We start from the raw sequence: 20,589 nt of genomic DNA on the forward strand, positions 1-20,589 counted from the left end.
GACAGACAGCAGGGAGTGATTGACCACAGTGTACAGGGCACAAACAGACAGCAAGGAGTGATGCACTCCAGTGCACAGTGCACAGACAGACAGCAGGGGTTATACACCACTGTGCACAGGGGACAAACAGACAGCAAGGAGTGATGCACCCAGGTGCACTGGGGACAGAAGCACAGCAGGAGGTGATTGACCACTGTGCACAGGGCACAAACAGACAGCAGGGGGGTGAAGCACCCCAGTGCACAGTGCACAGACAGACAACAGGGGTTATACAACACTGTGCACAGGGGACAGACAGACAGCAAGGAGTGATGTACCCAGGTGCACAGGGGACAGAAGGACAGCAGGAGGTGATTGACCACTGTGCACAGGGCACACACAAACACCAAGGGGGGATGCACCCAAGTGCACAGAGGACAGAAGGACAGCATGAGGTGATTGATCACTGTGCACAGGGCACAAAGAGACAGCAAGGGGGGATGCACCCAAGTGCACAGGGGACAGAAGGACAGCATGAGGTGATTGATCACTGTGCACAGGGCACAAAGAGACAGCAGGGGGGGATGCACCCAAGTGCACAGGGGAAAGAAGGACAGCGGGAGGTGATTGACCACTGTGCACAGGGCACAAACAGACAGCAAGGAGTGATGCACTCCAGTGCACAGTGCACAGACAGACAGCAGGGGTTATACACCACTGTGCACAGGGGACAAACAGACAGCAAGGAGTGATGCACCCAGGTGCACTGGGGACAGAAGCACAGCAGGAGGTGATTGACCACTGTGCACAGGGCACAAACAGACAGCAGGGGGGTGAAGCACCCCAGTGCACAGTGCACAGACAGACAACAGGGGTTATACAACACTGTGCACAGGGGACAGACAGACAGCAAGGAGTGATGTACCCAGGTGCACAGGGGACAGAAGGACAGCAGGAGGTGATTGACCACTGTGCACAGGGCACACACAAACACCAAGGGGGGATGCACCCAAGTGCACAGAGGACAGAAGGACAGCATGAGGTGATTGATCACTGTGCACAGGGCACAAAGAGACAGCAAGGGGGGATGCACCCAAGTGCACAGGGGACAGAAGGACAGCATGAGGTGATTGATCACTGTGCACAGGGCACAAAGAGACAGCAGGGGGGGATGCACCCAAGTGCACAGGGGAAAGAAGGACAGCGGGAGGTGATTGACCACTGTGCACAGGGCACAAACAGACAGCAGGGAGTGATGCAGTCCTAAGCACAGGGGAAAGACAGACAGCAGGGAGTGATGCAGTCCAGTGCACAGGGGACAGACTGACAGCATGGAGTGATGCAGTCCAGTGCACAGGGCACAAACAGACAGCAGTGAGTGATGCAGCCCAGTGCACAGAGGACAGACAGATGGCAGGGAGTGTTGCAGCCCAGTGCACAGAGGACAGACAGACGGCAGGGAGTGATGCAGCCCAGTGCACAGGGCACAGACAGCAAAGAGTGATGCAGCCCAGTGCACAGAGGACAGAAAGACAGACAGCAGGGAGTGATGCAGCCCAGTGCACAGAGGACAGACAGACAGCAGGGAGTGATGCAGTCCAGTGCACAGGGCACACACAGACAGCAGGGAGTGATGCGGCCCAGAGCACAGGGCACAGACAGACAGCAGGGAATGATACAGCCCAGTGCACAGAGCACAGACAGACAGCAGGGAGTGATGCAGTCCAGTGCACAGAGCACAGACAGACAGCAGGGAGTGATGCAGTCCAGTGCACAGGGCACACACAGACAGCAGGGAGTGATGCGGCCCAGAGCACAGGGCACAGACAGACAGCAGGGAGTGATGCGGCCCAGTGCACAGAGAACAGACAGACAGCAGGGAGTGATGCAGCCCAGTGCACAGGGCACAGACAGACAGCAGGGAGTGATGCAGCCCAGGTCACAGACGACAGACAGACAGCAGGAAGTGATGCAGCCCAGTGCACAGAGGACAGACAGACAGCAGGGTGTGATGCAGTCCAGTGCACAGGGCACAAACAGACAGCAGTGAATAATGCAGCCCAGTGCACAGAGGACAGACAGACAGACAGAAAGCAGGGAGCGATGCAGCCCAGTGCACAGAAGACAGACAGACAGCAGGGAGTGATGCAGTCCAGGTCACAGACGACAGACAGACAGCAGGAAGTGATGCAGCCCAGTGCACAGAGGACAGACACACAGCAGGGTGTGATGCAGTCCAGGTCACAGACGACAGACAGACAGCAGGAAGTGATGCAGCCCAGTGCACAGAGGACAGACAGACAGCAGGGTGTGATGCAGTCCAGTACACAGGGCACAAACAGACAGCAGTGAATGATGCAGCCCAGTGCACAGAGGACAGACAGACAGCAGGGAGTGATGCAGCCCAGTGCACAGAGGACAGACAGACAGCAGGGAGTGATGCGGCCCAGTGCACAGGGCACAGACAGACAGCCGGGAGTGATACAGCCCAGTGCACAGACAACAGACAGACAGCAGGGAGGGATGCAGTCCAGTGCACAGAGCACAGACAGACAGCAGGGAGTGATGCAGTCCAGTGCACAGAGCACAGACAGACAGCAGGGAGTGATGCGGCCCAGAGCACAGAGGACAGACAGACGGCAGGGAGTGATGAGGTCCAGTGCACAGGGCACAGACAGCAGGGAGTGATGCAGCCCAGTGCACTGGGTACAGACAGACAGCAGAGAGTGATGCAGTCCAGCGCACAGGGCACAGACAGACAGCAGGGGTTATACACCACTGTGCGCAGGGGATAGAAGGGCAGCAGGAGGTGACTGACCACTGTGCACGGGGGACAGACAGACAGCAGGGAGTGATTGACCACCGTGTACAGGGCACAAACAGACAGCAAGGAGTGATGCACTCCAGTGCACAGTGCACAGACAGACAGCAGGGGTTATACACCACTGTGCACAGGGGACAAACAGACAGCAAGGAGTGATGCACCCAGGTGCACTGGGGACAGAAGCACAGCAGGAGGTGATTGACCACTGTGCACAGGGCACAAACAGACAGCAGGGAGTGATGCAGTCCTAAGCACAGGGGAAAGACAGACAGCAGGGAGTGATGCAGTCCAGTGCACAGGGGACAGACTGACAGCATGGAGTGATGCAGTCCAGTGCACAGGGGACAGAAGGACAGCATGAGGTGATTGATCACTGTGCACAGGGCACAAAGAGACAGCAGGGGGGGATGCACCCAAGTGCACAGGGGAAAGAAGGACAGCGGGAGGTGATTGACCACTGTGCACAGGGCACAAACAGACAGCAGGGAGTGATGCAGTCCTAAGCACAGGGGAAAGACAGACAGCAGGGAGTGATGCAGTCCAGTGCACAGGGGACAGACTGACAGCATGGAGTGATGCAGTCCAGTGAACAGGGCACAAACAGACAGCAGTGAGTGATGCAGCCCAGTGCACAGAGGACAGACAGACGGCAGGGAGTGTTGCAGCCCAGTGCACAGAGGACAGACAGACGGCAGGGAGTGATGCAGCCCAGTGCACAGGGCACAGACAGCAAAGAGTGATGCAGCCCAGTGCACAGAGGACAGAAAGACAGACAGCAGGGAGTGATGCAGCCCAGTGCACAGAGGACAGACAGACAGCAGGGAGTGATGCAGTCCAGTGCACAGGGCACACACAGACAGCAGGGAGTGATGCGGCCCAGAGCACAGGGCACAGACAGACAGCAGGGAATGATACAGCCCAGTGCACAGAGCACAGACAGACAGCAGGGAGTGATGCAGTCCAGTGCACAGAGCACAGACAGACAGCAGGGAGTGATGCAGTCCAGTGCACAGGGCACACACAGACAGCAGGGAGTGATGCGGCCCAGAGCACAGGGCACAGACAGACAGCAGGGAGTGATGCGGCCCAGTGCACAGAGAACAGACAGACAGCAGGGAGTGATGCAGCCCAGTGCACAGGGCACAGACAGACAGCAGGGAGTGATGCAGCCCAGGTCACAGACGACAGACAGACAGCAGGAAGTGATGCAGCCCAGTGCACAGAGGACAGACAGACAGCAGGGTGTGATGCAGTCCAGTGCACAGGGCACAAACAGACAGCAGTGAATAATGCAGCCCAGTGCACAGAGGACAGACAGACAGACAGACAGACAGACAGAAAGCAGGGAGCGATGCAGCCCAGTGCACAGAGGACAGACAGACAGCAGGGAGTGATGCAGTCCAGGTCACAGACGACAGACAGACAGCAGGAAGTGATGCAGCCCAGTGCACAGAGGACAGGCACACAGCAGGGTGTGATGCAGTCCAGTACACAGGGCACAAACAGACAGCAGTGAATGATGCAGCCCAGTGCACAGAGGACAGACAGACAGCAGGGAGTGATGCAACCCAGTGCACAGGGCACAGACAGACAGCAGGGAGTGATGCGGCCCAGTGCACAGGGCACAGACAGACAGCCGGGAGTGATACAGCCCAGTGCTCAGACAACAGACAGACAGCAGGGAGGGATGCAGTCCAGTGCACAGAGCACAGACAGACAACAGGGAATGATACAGCCCAGTGCACAGAGCACAGACAGACAGCAGGGAGTGATGCAGTCCAGTGCACAGAGCACAGACAGACAGCAGGGAGTGATGCAGCCCAGTGCACAGAGAACAGACAGACAGCAGGGAGTGATGCAGCCCAGTGCACAGGGCACAGACAGACAGCAGGGAGTGATGCAGCCCAGTGCACAGAGAACAGGCAGACAGCAGGGAGTGATGCAGTCCAGTGCACAGGGGACAGACTGACAGCATGGAGTGATGCAGTCCAGTGCACAGGGCACAAACAGACAGCAGTGAGTGATGCAGTCCAGTGCACAGGGCAGACAGCAGGGAGTGATGCAGCCCAGTGCACTGGGTACAGACAGCAGAGAGTGATGCAGCCCAGTGCACAGAGGACAGACAGACAGACAGCAGGGAGTGATGCAGCCCAGTGCACAGAGGATGCACAGAGGACAGACAGACAGACAGCAGGGAGTGATGCAGCCCAGTGCACAGAGACCAGACAGACAGCAGGGAGTGATGCAGTCCAGTGCACAGAGGTCACACAGAGGACAGACAGACAGACAGACAGACAGAAAGCAGGGAGCGATGCAGCCCAGTGCACAGAGGACAGACAGACAGCAGGGAGTGATGCAGTCCAGGTCACAGACGACAGACAGACAGCAGGAAGTGATGCAGCCCAGTGCACAGAGGACAGACAGACAGCAGAGAGTGATGCAGCCCAGTGCACAGAGGACAGACAGACAGACAGCAGGAAGTGATGCAGCCCAGTGCACAGAGGATGCACAGAGGACAGACAGACAGACAGCAAAGAGTGATGCAGCCCAGTGCACAGAGGACAGAAAGACAGACAGCAGGGAGTGATGCAGCCCAGTGCACAGAGGACACACAGAGGACAGACAGACAGACAGACAGACAGACAGAAAGGAGGGAGCGATGCAGCCCAGTGAACAGAGGACAGACAGACAGCAGGGAGTGATGCAGTCCAGGTCACAGACGACAGACAGACAGCAGGAAGTGATGCAGCCCAGTGCACAGAGGACAGACAGACAGCAGGGTGTGATGCAGTCCAGTGCACAGGGCACAAACAGACAGCAGTGAATGATGCAGCCCAGTGCACAGAGGACAGATAGACAGCAGGGAGTGATGCAGCCCAGTGCACAGAGGACAGACAGACAGCAGGGAGTGATGCAGTCCAGTGCACAGGGCACAGACAGACAGCAGGGAGTGATGCGGCCCAGTGCACAGGGCACAGACAGACAGCCGGGAGTGATACAGCCCAGTGCACAGACAACAGACAGACAGCAGGGAGGGATGCAGTCCAGTGCACAGAGCACAGACAGACAACAGGGAATGATACAGCCCAGTGCACAGAGCACAGACAGACAGCAGGGAGTGATGCAGTCCAGTGCACAGAGCACAGACAGACAGCAGGGAGTGATGCAGTCCAGTGCACAGGGCACACACAGACAGCAGGGAGTGATGCGGCCCAGAGCACAGGGCACAGACAGACAGCAGGGAGTGATGCGGCCCAGTGCACAGAGAACAGACAGACAGCAGGGAGTGATGCAGCCCAGTGCACAGGGCACAGACAGACAGCAGGGAGTGATGCAGCCCAGTGCACAGAGAACAGGCAGACAGCAGGGAGTGATGCAGTCCAGTGCACAGGGGACAGACTGACAGCATGGAGTGATGCAGTCCAGTGCACAGGGCACAAACAGACAGCAGTGAGTGATGCAGTCCAGTGCACAGGGCACAGACAGCAGGGAGTGATGCAGCCCAGTGCACTGGGTACAGACAGCAGAGAGTGATGCAGCCCAGTGCACAGAGGACAGACAGACAGATAGCGGGGAGTGATGCAGCCCAGTGCACAGAGGATGCACAGAGGACAGACAGACAGCAGGGAGTGATGCAGCCCAGTGCACAGAGACCAGACAGACAGCAGGGAGTGATGCAGTCCAGTGCACAGGGCACAGACAGACAGCAGGGAGTGATGCAGCCCAGTGCGCAGGGCACAGACAGACAGCAGGGAGTGATGCGGCCCAGAGCACATGGCACAGACAGACATCAGGGAGTGATGCAGCCCAGTGCACAGAGGACAGACAGACAGCAGGGAGTGATGCAGCCTAGTGCACAGAGGACAGACAGACAGCAGGGAGTGATGCAGCCCAGAGCACAGGGCACAGACAGACAGCAGGGAGTGATGCAGTCCAGTGCACAGAGGACAGACAGACAGCAGGGAGTGATGCAGTCCAGTGCACAGAAGCCAGACAGCAGGGAGTGATGCAGCCCAGTGCACAGAGGACAGACAGACAGCAGGGAGTGATGCAGTCCAGTGCACAGGGCACAGACATCAGGGAGTGATGCAGCCCAGTGCACAGAGGACAGACAGATAGCAAGGAGTGATGCAGCCCAGTGCACAGAGGACAGACAGACAGCAGGGAGTGATGCAGCCCAGTGCACAGAGGACAGACAGACAGCACGGAGTGATGCAGCCCAGTGCACAAGGGGCAGAGATACAGCGGATGGTGAGAACTAGGGGCCAGATGTACCAAAGGATTTTACCCATTCTGTGTCTATGGGAAAATGCTTTAGTACATATGGCCCTAAGGCTCCCAACTGTGGTATGGGGCCCTAGGCCCTCATACAGCTTATTTTTGCAGATAACACACAGACCGAAAATTATTTCAACTATTTAGTTGCCTGCCTGCTTTATTTATACATGAGGATAAAAACGGAAAGTGCATTTAGCTCAGATTGACACGTGAGTAAGTTTGCTGATGGAGCTTGAGCATCTGCAGGTGTGCGCATGCGTGTACTACCCTTGTGTTTTCACGTGTGCGTACTTCAACTCTTCTGTTTTCGTAGTGCTTCAGATTGTACTGACGCGGCATCTACGAGTACCTGAGACATTAAAATGCATCCGACGTTCATGTAAAATGTACCATTGATAAAATGATGAGGAAACATACTAGCAGCAGCTTAGTTTTTTTCACAAACCCTAAAATATTCGTAGTTAAATACATTAAAAGCAGAAAATACATATGAAGAAATGAAGACTGAAATGCCTGGAAACTTGGAACCCTAGTGACAGCAAACATAGAAACACACTGACTGCAAGAGCCAGTACGGAAGGACGCTCATGGCTCCCACATGGCTGGGTCTGGCTAGAAAGAGTATCCGATTCTTTTTCGGAGAAACTTAGGCCCATATTTATACTTTTTTAGCACCACATTTGCATCATTCTTTGACGCAAAACGGCGCAAACTTGCAAAATACAAATTTAGGCCCATATTTATACTTTTTTTAGCACTGCATTTGCATCATTTTTTGACGCAAAAGTGGAGCAAACTTACAAAATACAATTGTATTTTGTAAGTTTGCGCCGCTTTTGCGTCAAAAAACGGCAGAAATTTGGCGCTAAAAAAGTATAAATATGGGCCTTATTTTGTAAGTTTTCGCCGTTTTTGCGTCAAAAAGCAGCGCAAATGCAGCGCTAAAAAAGTATAAATATGGACCTTAATGTACAAGCAGACTTGACTCTCATGATCAGACACACCCCACCCCGGGCACAAATTGCACAATATTTACTGGGTGTGCATTTTATGTACTATTGCAAGTTTCAGACCCTGGGATGGCAGAGACCTCAGTAAATGCACGTTTTCCCCTTTTCCAGGTGCGCAAACTCGAAATGTGAACATTTTGCCTGCACGATTGGCTCCGTGTTTCACATGGTGAACATCGTGATGCAATAAACCCGAGGGGTGCACGGTTTGTTCACAGTCCGCCTGTAACTCTACCTGTACAAAGCACAAAACACTAAAAATAGCAGCCCTTCCATTGTGTGAGCTAAGCTCCCAGAGCACTGCAGTGTTTGTTGTCTGTATTTAACTACTTAAACCTATCAGATGAGACAAGCAGAGCAGTGTTCACCTTTTCTCTGTGTGCACCTGTACGCTATTACACATATCACATGGATACACCTGGGTTTATAGACTGTACCTGCCTGACCTGAACCCCAAATCCGAATAGAGTTGAGTTTAGATCATGAGGGATGGAACAGTGGGGTGAGTACAGTCTCCATGCATCTGAAGATATGATGAAGGAAGTGCAGTTTTCAGCTGCTGTCGTTGTATCTGTCAGCGCTCTAAGCATCTTATGAATTAATAAGTCTTTAGAACTTAATAAAAACTTACTTTAATATATGGACAGTATTGAAAAGAAACCCAATTGAGCCCCTTCTCGTGAAGTTCCATGGTGTACAGATTAGTTTCATGAAAGTTCGAATCTCTGAAGAGTTAGCTGTTATTCGTTGTTCCTGATGTGGATGCTTCAGTTCTGTATTGATTTCCATTCCTAGTTATGTCTCTCTGATTAAAGGGACTGGGGGTAGTGTCTATTACTCTACTGCCAGGTGGCACAATTGCAGTGTGCCATTGGAGAGCAGTAGCTCTGAATACTTTGCTATTGAGTCTGGTAAGAAGAACTCAGCAGGATGTGGTTTTGAAGATCAAGAAATGTAGGACAGAAGGAGACCTGGACTTTCAAGGATGCACTTAGTAGGGATATGAAATAAGTCTGATATGCAGGTTTTGCACGTTTTGGTGACGGCTCACATACAGTGTATTGTCAAGGGGCACAAGTGCAAGAATACCTTCTTATTTATGCTTTTTTATTTGTGGTTACAGATTTGCGTCCTGCAAATTATGTATTTGCTGAAAGTCATCAGAATTTCCATGATGCTGTTCTGGTCTCTCTGGATGTGCTTCACAGAAGGAGGACTTCATCCCCATTTCCAGATGTAGCCTGCTAGTCCATCCAGGGGCGTACCTTCTGGGGGGTGTTTGGGGTGTTGCATCCCCCTAATACATGTATTTTCTGATGAATAGTTGGGTACAAGCGCTTTCGGTTAGATATGTTGAGGCGTCTGTCAGATTTCACCTGGGATTTTTGCATCGACACACTGGCAGAAACACACACATACCTCTCATCTCTGTTTTGGAAACCCTAAAAATGTTGATTATTTCACAAAATATTGTTTCTCTCACTTAGTAATCCTACCAATCCACATTCCTCTCCCTTTTCCACTACCTGTTAAGCCCCTCTCATGCGCCTTACTTGTTGTATAATGTATTTTAACATAATATGCCATCGTGATTGTTGAGAAATCTGAAGCTCACACCCCCAATCTTACTGACCAAGCTAGGCCCCTGAGTCCAGCTTGGCAACAATGTGTTAGGTTAGTTTGATATCAGCTGGACTCATCCTCATTTCCAGACATAACCTGCTAGTCCATCTTTGGTGGTGATGGGTTACATGAGTTTGATAAAAGCAGTTCTTCATTCTCATTTCCAGGTGTAACCTGCTAGTCCATCTTTGGTGGTGATGGGTTACATGAGTTTGATAAAAGCAGTTCTTCATTCTCATTTCCAGGTGTAACCTGCTAGTCCATCTTTGGCAACAATGTGTTAGGTTAGTTTGATATCAGCTGGACTCATCCTCATTTCCAGACGTAACCTGCTAGTAGATCTTTGGTGGTATGTGTTAGATGTATTCTTCTGGGGCACTGTAATTGTTAGATCATGTTCAGGAGTATGCGATCCTTCCAGTTCTCAATGTCACAGTAAGCCCCCACTTTCTTTTGCAAGTTTGATCCTTGTTCTATTGGTCCAGGATTAAGACCAGTGAAATGCTGATAATATCCTGCCTGGTTCCCTCCAGGTTTGACTGCCTCCATAATAACAAATCATTATTCAGAGCAGTCACAACCAGTTGCAAGAATGCACTTGCAGAAGCCTTAGGTACCACCTGATGGCAGCTAAGGTTGTCACCCCTCAGTAGCCCTCCGTCTTATAGGTGATGAGTGCCACATACTCTTAACTTGACACAGGAACATTGTGAGCAAGAGGCCCTCTTCTAAACCTTTCTGCATTGCACAGGGGTTGCACAGCAGGAAAGGTTACATTTGGAAACGCTGCAAGTGCTATGACGTATCCATGAGGGAAAGTCGGAGCTATCCTACCCCGTACAAGTCTCTAAAGCAGTTTTGGGGGCTCACAAGGCCGACCTGTGACAACTACATGTAAATGATGTCAGTGGCCCACCTGCCAGATGTCATGTCCTGCTACATTCCCTTCTTTTAGCCTTTAAAAATGACTGCAAAGAGATATTTTGTGCTAAAAACAACCAAAAACACAAAAACAGGCTAAAACTCATTTGCACTAGTATGCCAATTACTAAACTGACATGATTGCTCACATTCTTGAACAGGGAAAGCTTGGTATCAGTCTACTCACACTCACCACAATATAATGCACTCCCTCCAAGACTGACAGTTTGAATACAACTATTTTAAGATACAACATAGTGGCAGATATTTTACTTATCTTTTCTGGTTTCTTCCCGGCTAAGAGGTCATTAGTGGTATACCTTCAGAGAAAAAAATCTAGAATTTCTTGTAAAACATTGATTCAGGAGGCTTTATCAGGTGTGTAGCTTCATGGGGGCAGGTGTTTGTGTTGTGACACCCCACCAAATAAATTCATTCTAGACTTGGTAGTTGGATCTGGGAGCTCTGCTTTTTCTCGTTGTGAACCAAAAATGAAACACAAAACAGTGACCTTTTATGTGAACAGGAGGGGGAGAGACCCATCTAGTGGCTGAATGGCAAAATGTAAAACTAGATAACCTCTAATCAATATTGGCTCCCCTGCTCGTCCAATTTATGTGACCCTAGGCAAATATTGTATTTCACAGAGCAACCTTTTTCTTAATTGTCACATATTAAATACTTGAGTTCAGGATGTGCGCTGTACAAGCACCTCTTATATTAGACTATAATGTTGCTCTAACTGTAATATGAATCTAGGCCATGGTTAAGGTTTACATGACATCGTACTTGCTTCTTGTTTACTAATGACTCTGTTGTTGGGGGTCAATGTATCAATGTATCACTTTTAGTAAATTTCTATCTATGCAGGGATATAATCTGATGTACTAAGGTGAAATGCTTCCACGTCTTAAAGAAATACACTTTTTTGAATTTTGAAGCAATTGTATCATATCTTTACGTTATGTTTATTCCATGATTTACATTCCTAATGTTTTCATGGTTTGGCTCATGAACGGACTCCTGGAGCCAAGCCAGACCCGTGGCTCAGCTCAGCTCACCCTATCATCTTGCCTGCATGCCCTCCTCTATTTGCGGTTTGGCTTACCACATGGGGCCATCAGTCACTTGCTAAAATGATTTGTAAGAGGTGAGGACTAGACACATGGAGCCCTTCATACATGCATTGATTTCACAACTCTACCATTAAGGCTTCTTGTAGCAGAGATGAAGAAGAACACATGCAGATAAAATACATTTAAAATAAGTGATCCCAGGGAATGAGCTCAAGGCCATTGTGCTGCATGTTACCCTAGTCATGAGTTCCCAGAGAGAAATACCAGGCCAGGGAAAGTGGGGGCAGGGTTGTGACTTCAGAAAGGGTGTTTTTGTGTGACACCCCTCAAATGAATACCTGGTTTGTTGGTTTATTTATTTCTGTCTCTTGATATAGCGCATGACTTGCTCGCGGAGGAGTATCTCGGCACTTCAGTGATCAGGCAAACTAAGGCATTTTAAAAAAAACATGTTTTGAATTTATTTTAAAATTTAACAAATTTGGGCAAGTAAATGTATAAAGAGAAAGGTGCATTGGCTCAAGAGGCCCTGAGTCAGGTCTGCTATGCCTGTGTCAGTTTGTTCTCGTCCTTTCACTTCACTAAAAGTGTTTCAACAGTGACCGGTTTACCAAAAAAGTAGTAAATCTGAACCTATAGAAGTGCTCCTTACATTAATGCAATTTTACTACTGTTTTGGAATTCAGAAACATTGGTAGCAGTACACTTCGATAGCTTCACCTGTCTCAGCTTTCCAGGCATTTATGGGCAATCAGGCACCCAAAAGGTGGCAATTGCTCGGGGGAGTGTTCCAACCCATCAGTTTTTGTCCACTATGTCACTCTAGACAGAGGCCCACCTCATGCAAATTAGTACTGACCCAGTTCCTTGTGGAAGTGCTCCATCTTGAACATTGGCCATCTCACCCCCTCACCCTGTAGCTCGCAGCTTTTTTTTATTTGGGAATTTTGACATTCACATCCCAAAATCTCATTGACTAAGCTATGCCCCTGTGATTTATGCTTGTCTTCGTAGAGATAGATTGCAAATGAACGCCGTCAATGGGATCTGGCGAGGTAGAAGATCATGCTTTTGCATCTGTGATCAGTGTCATTCTGGGAGGCAGGATTTACAGAATGGATTATTCATGTGTCTCGCTCTATCTCCTCCCTGCATAAAATGTCAAAGTTCAAGGGTAGTGATGCAAAATCTGTGCAGGAAACTACAACATTTATATCAGGGCCTCCCTCCCTAAATTAATATTATGAAATTGCTTTTTTTATTGTAAATTATGAAATTATGTATGTTTAATTGCTCTGCTTGGTGATTTTGTTACTTTTGTAAAGAAGAAGAAGAATTTATAGATCTTACGTAGTGGTCATCATCAATTTTTTTTAAATACACCTGGAATCTGGTATAAAATATATATAATATCTTACAAAAACACTTGAGTAATGAAAACAAAACCTACTAGATGAATTCTGGCTAAAATATCAGACAAAAGACCATAAAGGGTAGAAGATATGATGTTTTTAGAACAAAAGGAGAGAGACTTCAAGGTATGAATATATGTGACAAGCTCAGAACGAGGACAGGGAGAGTTAAAGATATGAATATGTGTAATACGTACAGAACAAGGAAAGAAAAGCTTGAAGATATGAATATGTGTGAGAAAGACAGAACAAGGAAAGGAGGGGCAGGGAAATATGAATATGTGTGATAACAACAGAACAAGCACAGAGAGGCTTCAAGGTATGACTATGCTAGATAATGAAAAAACAAGGACAGAGTAGCCTGAAAATATGAATATGTAAAAAAAAAAAACAGAACAAGGTTTAAGAGGCTTAAAGATAAGAAAATGTGAGAAATGACTGAAGGTGGACAGGAAGAATTCAAGTTATGAATATGCCGGCTGACAACAGCATATGGACACTTGAAATACGAACATGTCACATAGTAACAGAACATGGACGAGGAGAACTGAAGACATGAATATGCCAGATAATGATAGAACAAAGAGAGGCTTGAAGACATGAATATGCCATATAACAACAGAACACGGACAGAAAGACTTGAAGGAATATGTAATATAACAACAGAACAGGGACAGAAAGGCTTGAAGATATGAATATGTAATATAACAACAGAACAGGGACAGAAAGGCTTGAAGATATGAATATGTAATATACCAACAGAACAAGGACAAAGAGGCGTGAAGATAAAAATATGTAATATAACAACAGAACAAAGACAGAGAGGCTTGAAGATATGAATATGTAATATAACAACAGAACAGGGACAGAGAGGCTTGAAGATATGAATATGTAATATAACAACAGAACAAGGACAGAGAGGCGTGAAGATATGAATATGTAATATAACAACAGAACAAGGACAGAGAGGCGTGAAGATATGAATATGTAATATAACAACAGAACAAGGACTGAGAGGCGTGAAGATATGAATATGTAATATACCAACAGAACAAGGACAGAGAGGCTTGAAGGAATATGTAATATAACAACAGAACAGGGACAGAGAGGCTTGAAGATATGAATATGTAATATAACAACAGAACAAGGACAGAGAGGCCTGAAGATAAGAATATGTAATATAACAACAGAACAAGGACAGAGAGGTGTGAACATATGAATATGTAATATAACAACAGAACAAGGACAGAGAGGCTTGAAGATATGAATATGTAATATAACAGCAGAACGAGGACAGAGAGGCTTCAAGAAATGAATATGTAATATAACAACAGAACAAGGACTGACAGGCGTGAAGATAAGAATATGTAATATAACAACAGAACAAGGACAGAAAGGCTTGAAGATATGAATATGTAAGATAACAACAGAACAAGAGCAGAGAGGCATGAATATGTAATATAACAACAGAACAAGGACAGAGAGGCATGAATATGTAATATAACAACAGAACAAGGACAGATACAGATATGAATATGCAATATAACAACAGAACAAGCACAGACAGGTGTAAAGATATGAATATGTAATATAACAACAGAACAAGGACAGAGAGGTTTGAAGATCTGGATATTCAATATAACAGCAGAACAAGGACAGAGAGACGTGAAGATATGAATATGCAATATATCAATAGAACAAGGGAAGGGAGAAATGAAGATATGAATATGTGATATAACAACAGAACAAAGACAGAGAGATTTAAACATATGAACAAACCAGATGATGACACAAGAAAGACAAAGAGGCAGTAGGACATGAATGTGCCACATTATGACAGAACATAATATAACAACAGAGCATAGACAGAGAGGCTTAAAGATACAAATATGGGATATAACAATAGAACAAGGACAAACAGGCGTGAAGATATGAACATGTAATATAACAACAGAACAAGGACAGAAAGGCTTGAAGATATGAATATGTAATATAACAACAGAACAAGGACAGAGAGGTGTGAAGATATGAATATGTAATATAACAATAGAACAAGGACAAACATGCGTGAAGATATGAACATGTAATATAACAACAAAACAAAGACAGATAGGCTTAAAGATTTGAGGGTGCAATATAACAACAGAACAAGCACAGGAAAGCTTGAAGACATGAATATGCTTGATGACAACAGAACAAGGACAGAGAGGCTTTAATATGTGATTATGCCAGATAATGACAGAAGGACATAAAAACATGACTATATGAATATGTGAGATAAGATAACAAGGAGAAAGAGGTATGAAGATATAAATTTATGGAGCAATGACAGAGCAAGGAGAGGCTTGAAAACACACATTTGTTGATGATCCCTTTTTCGATGAACCTTTATTTTTAGATTTTCTACTTCAGGAACACTACAGACTAACTCTGGACTCTGCAAAGTAGTGTGTTGCCCTTCCGCAAAGAGCTTCAATGCCTCGTCAGGGTAGATTAAGCGCTATATAAATCTACAATACAATTGGTTCCCCTTGAGAAGAAATGGGGCAATGGAACTTACAGGGCAACAATTAAACGCCATTTAAAGGCACTGTAGGGAACTACTTTACAGACCCACTGTCAGAGGCTGCCAGGTTACAACAAAAGGCCTAAAAAATGCATTGTAGCTGGGGCAGGGCGGCATCAAATGGCAATTCATCATTTTGCCAGGGTCTTTAAAAACATTAGCACCAGAGCTGCACCAGAGGGGACACCACCTACCACATGCTTCAGCTGCCAAAATCCATTCATGCCTGCACTGTACCTGAGAGATGGGGGGAAATTGTTTGGGAGGGACAAAGATTGTCCAATGCCCAGCTCTCCCCGTGCTGGTACATCGTCCTTGCTCCTGTCTTCTCCCTGCTTTTCCCCCATTTTTTGTGAACCTCCTCCTTGGCGTTTCCTCTGTTTTTGTGTGCCTTCTCCTTGCTTTTCTCTCGTTTTGTGTGTGCTTTCTCCTTGCTTTTCCCCCCGTTTTTGTGTACCTTATCCTTGCTTTTCCCTTGTTTTCTCCTTTGTTTTTCCCTTGCCACTGCTGTTTCCTGCCTCCAACCTAGCCCCGCACACCACCTCCCAGCGCACATCCCTCCTCCCAGGATCCGCATAGTGGAGGCCCCAGTGCGACTCTATTGGGCACGTCCCAGGCCCAGCTCCCCCGTGCTGCTTCGTCGCTCTTGCTCCTCTCTTCTCCTTGCTTTTTCAGCACCTTGAAACCTGCACGGGTGATTTGCTGCGCTTTATAAATCCTTGATTGATTGATAGAATGAGCCGCTCAATGGACCAGGTTTTATTTTTGCAATCCCACTTAATCCACCCTTATCACCTGGCAGGAGTGAAGTTCAAATAAAAAGTGACTGAATTTTACATCGTAAATAGTCTGCGGGCATGTAACCTAAACCAAAAAAGCTCTCTCCTCCCGCAGAGTGCCTAGAAACAAATGAGTGCTGTAGTGTGAAACTTCCAAAAACATTAAACACATATCATTGAGAGATGTCCAGAAGCGCCACCCACCTGTGTGTCCATCATTCATGATCTTCCACTTGCCCGGAGGTGCCTTGTCGTAGCCATTGAAAATGATTTCTCCCAGGTTCTTGTCTCTGCTGACCTTGGACCTGTCAATGTCAATAGGTGACTGGTTGTCTCCCCCACAGTTGTGGTTGATGTCCTTCCAATGGTCAGGGCCTGGAGGGCGACAAGCAGTGGTTGGCTGGTTAACTCGGTCGGTTTTTACGCGCCTGTGATGTTTTTTGGGTGGGGATTTGGCGTCCCTGCTAGAGAGCTCTCACCATCTTAGAACACTTTGCACTGGTTCAAAAACCAGGCAAATTATTTTGAGCAATTTAGTTGCTGGTGTAATGGGAAATAGAGCAAACAAATGTTATTCTAGTCCATACTGAAAGTGATTTATAACACACAAACACATAGGAAATAGATTACAGAACCATTGCTAGATACATGTAACACGCTTACTGCTTACAAAATTAACTATTTGAGGGTCCAGCCGAGATTTTAGGAAAGGATTCCAAGTCCACAAACATTGAAAAAATAGTGTAAAATGATTTTACACCGACTTTGCTAATTATGTAATACGAAGAAAACGATTTTGCTATATGCACAGTATCATCTTGAGCATTTAGTAAGTCCAGGAGTACATATTCTCCATGTCATAGAATGAGACACAGCAACACACTGTGAAATGAGTCTTCGTCCTGCTTCTTCACGCTTTGACCTGCTGAAAAGCTTTCCGATTGGAGCACATGCTACAGTCCCCATGATGCAAGCAGCAAAAATGGTGTAAACAGTTTTTTCCACAAAAGTACACATGTCTGTATTGTGTGGCTTTGTGTTTGCAATAGTTGGTCATTGGGATGTGGGATGCCGGGCTGCTTTTTTTGAGCCACCCTCCTCGTGCAGTCCTCTCCCATCTCTCCTTAACTCTCCCACTTTTCTGTTCTGCTCATAACCTGGGTATTGTCTTTGGTCCACCCCTCACCTTCTCCAGAGTCCCTCACATCTCCAGAAAGGATGAAGACCACTGGATGAGTTGCTGACCTTGGAAATGGGAGACCATCATTTTAATTCTGGGCCAACCATTAAATCACCCGGTGGCTCAAATCGCAAATAATGGTGAAATGCAAAAATAAATGTTGACAACGGTAGAGTGTATTCTCTTGAACCCTCACCATCAAGTCCTAGTTTTTGGTGCCCCATAACCTACTGCCCTATGGGTATCGTTTTGTGATGCTCGGTTTGCCCTACACAAGATACCTTGTGCCTGATTCACATTTCTGTAAGTTTACTTTTTTTCATTATTCACAAAACTGCAATTTAATAGTAAGTTTAGGAGTGTGGAGGCTCCACAGTTGGAGCACTCTACACATAAAAAGATAGGAGAAGCCTATATTTTATGGGTAAGTTTAACTTCATCAATCTGGCCATCAAATTCGAAAGCTAGAAGAGAAGAGATAATCTTTATTGTATAGTTGCCTGAAACAATAAGAATTATTTATTCATTCAGCAATAATCACCAAAAGATACCAAAAATCAATATGCATAAAACCATCTTATGTGACTGATAAAATTGTCAATGCGTTAAGTAAAAAACTGTAATTCAATCATATATAAAATGGACATAGGTAGCCTCGGAAGTTTTCTGGTTCTATTTGCTATGTTTTCTGGGAGTTTTGTTTCAGTATTCTCAATAAATACAAAACTCCGTGGTTATCAGTGTGTATACTTTTTTGCTCTCTAGGAAATCATGGGAGCGGTATTGTCTAGTGCTTATAATTTGACTTTTATTTCCTTCCTTGCCTCATTTATTCCAAATATCAAATGTTCTGTCCCTCTTTCCTTGTCTTAAATCCATTGTCTCTCCCTTTTCATTGAATTTGCTCTTGCAAGTACCTTTTCATTATTTCCCCACCACCCTGCCTGTCTCTCATTTCTTCTCTGTGAAACTGCTCTTTCCAGCATTCCAGTCTCCCCCTGTATCCAAGATGTGCATGGATGGAGATATGTTGCACCTCAATATGATTTAATTGCAGCAGATAAAAGGTTAATGGTGGCCATTTAACACACCTTCATCATTGCTCTAGTCATCCTACAAATGGCAAAGAGCAGAGGAATGAAGAATGAAGATGTTCTAGTTAGGACATGAGATATGTATTGTGTGGTACTTGATGCTTTTTAGGTAAACGCTATGCTGTCTGATACTCTTACAAAGTCTTGTGGGCATACTGAAAGCTTCCCTGGGAATACATTCTGCACATTTCTGGCCATTGACTTTGTGGTTTGTAAATCACATTTTCTTGTTTTCTATTTGGTGGCTTTATTTGTTTTAGGCTGTCCAGCTTGAGTTTTCTCCTCCTGTTGCCCAAAACTTGTTTACTGCATTCTTCCACAAGCTCCCGCTCTGTAAAAAGTCCTTTAAATCTTGTTCTTATCATGTCACATTTGCTGTGAATTTAAAGACAGAGGTCAAATGTCAGCCTCTGTCTTCCAAGGGAGCTTTGTGTTTTCTTTTTTTCTCTGACTTCAAAGTGAGAGAATGTATGTGACAATCCTGCTGAGTGGCATGTGAGAGAAGAGGTTGTAGGTTTTTTTCCCTAGCACACAAGCAAAAATGATTTGTGCTAATGTTTAACATTTTATCAGAATTAGTACAAATTAAGTTCTTTTTTGTAATTCCAAAGTTTCGTGGAAACAACTATTAGAATACGATCAAAACACATCCATACACATCCATACACTAGGTGTTGACAGGCATATATTATTGTTTGTGCACAGAAAACCGTATTTTTGTGCAAATGTGATGGTCATTTCAATTGAAAATGTGTTGTTTGTGATGGCTGTGCACTACCACACCATGCATACTCCACACTACACCACTCCACTGTACCCCCTCTCACTGTATTAAATGCCACTCCATTCTACAACACTCCACTCCACTGTAGGGCACGCCATTCCACTTTATGACACTCACTAAACAACACATCAGTCTATTTTACACCCCTCCACTCTATGCCCTGCTCTCCGCTCCAATCTACCCCACCCCACTCTAATATACCTCACTCTCCACTCCATTCTATCCCACTCCACTCCTATCTACTCCAACCAACACCATTCCATTTAGCTACAATTAAGTCCACCCCAATCTATCCCACTCCACCCAATCCACCCACTCAGCTCCAGTCTATTCCATTCCAATCCGCCCATTCCAATTTACCCAACCCCATCCATATCTACCCCACTCCAATCTACCACACATAGCTCCAATGTACTTCACCCCACTCCAATCTACCCCACTCCACTCAAATCTAGCCCAATCCACTGCACTCCATTCCACTCTTCCCTATTCTACCCCACTCCACTCCAGTCCACCCCAATATATCCCACTCCACTCTATCCCTATCTACCCAGTCCACTCCAATCTACCTCAAGCCATTCGACTACAATCCAATCTACCACACTGTACTACAATCTACCCCACTTCAATCTACTCCACTCTCACCCAGTCTACTCCACTTTACTCTAATCCACCCCAATCTACTCTACTATGATCCAATCTACCCCACTGCACTCCAGCCTACCCACTCCAATCTACCTCACTCTACCCCAATCTACCCCACTCTGCTACAGTGTACCTCACACCACTACAATCTACCCCACTCCACTACACGCCAATCTACCTCACTCAATCTAACCCAATCACCCCACCCCCTCTAATCTACCCCACTCAACCCCAATCTATTGCACTCCACCCAAATCTACCCCACTCTGTTCCAATCTACCCCAGTCTATCCCACTCGAGTCCACTCCAATCTACCCCACTTTAATCTACCCCAATCATCCCATTTCCAGTGTACCCCAATCCAACCCACCCCACTCCAATCTACCAAACTCCATGCCAATCTACCCAACTCCACCCA

At 46.7% G+C, this 20,589-nt stretch overlaps 1 protein-coding gene across 1 annotated transcript in view; it reads right to left on the bottom strand.

Moving 5' to 3' along the window:
- LOC138266432 (carbonic anhydrase 15-like) overlaps positions 1–20,589 on the bottom strand; it is a 136,990-nt gene that overhangs the window by 32,151 nt on the left and 84,250 nt on the right. Inside the window, exon 3 of the mRNA XM_069215192.1 lies at positions 16,673–16,843. Coding sequence (XP_069071293.1) covers positions 16,673–16,843 — 171 coding nt within the window. The remainder of the gene's footprint in view (positions 1–16,672; positions 16,844–20,589) is intronic.

This window comes from Pleurodeles waltl, chromosome 11 (assembly GCF_031143425.1).
Source record: "Pleurodeles waltl isolate 20211129_DDA chromosome 11, aPleWal1.hap1.20221129, whole genome shotgun sequence".
NCBI lineage: Eukaryota > Metazoa > Chordata > Amphibia > Caudata > Salamandridae > Pleurodeles > Pleurodeles waltl.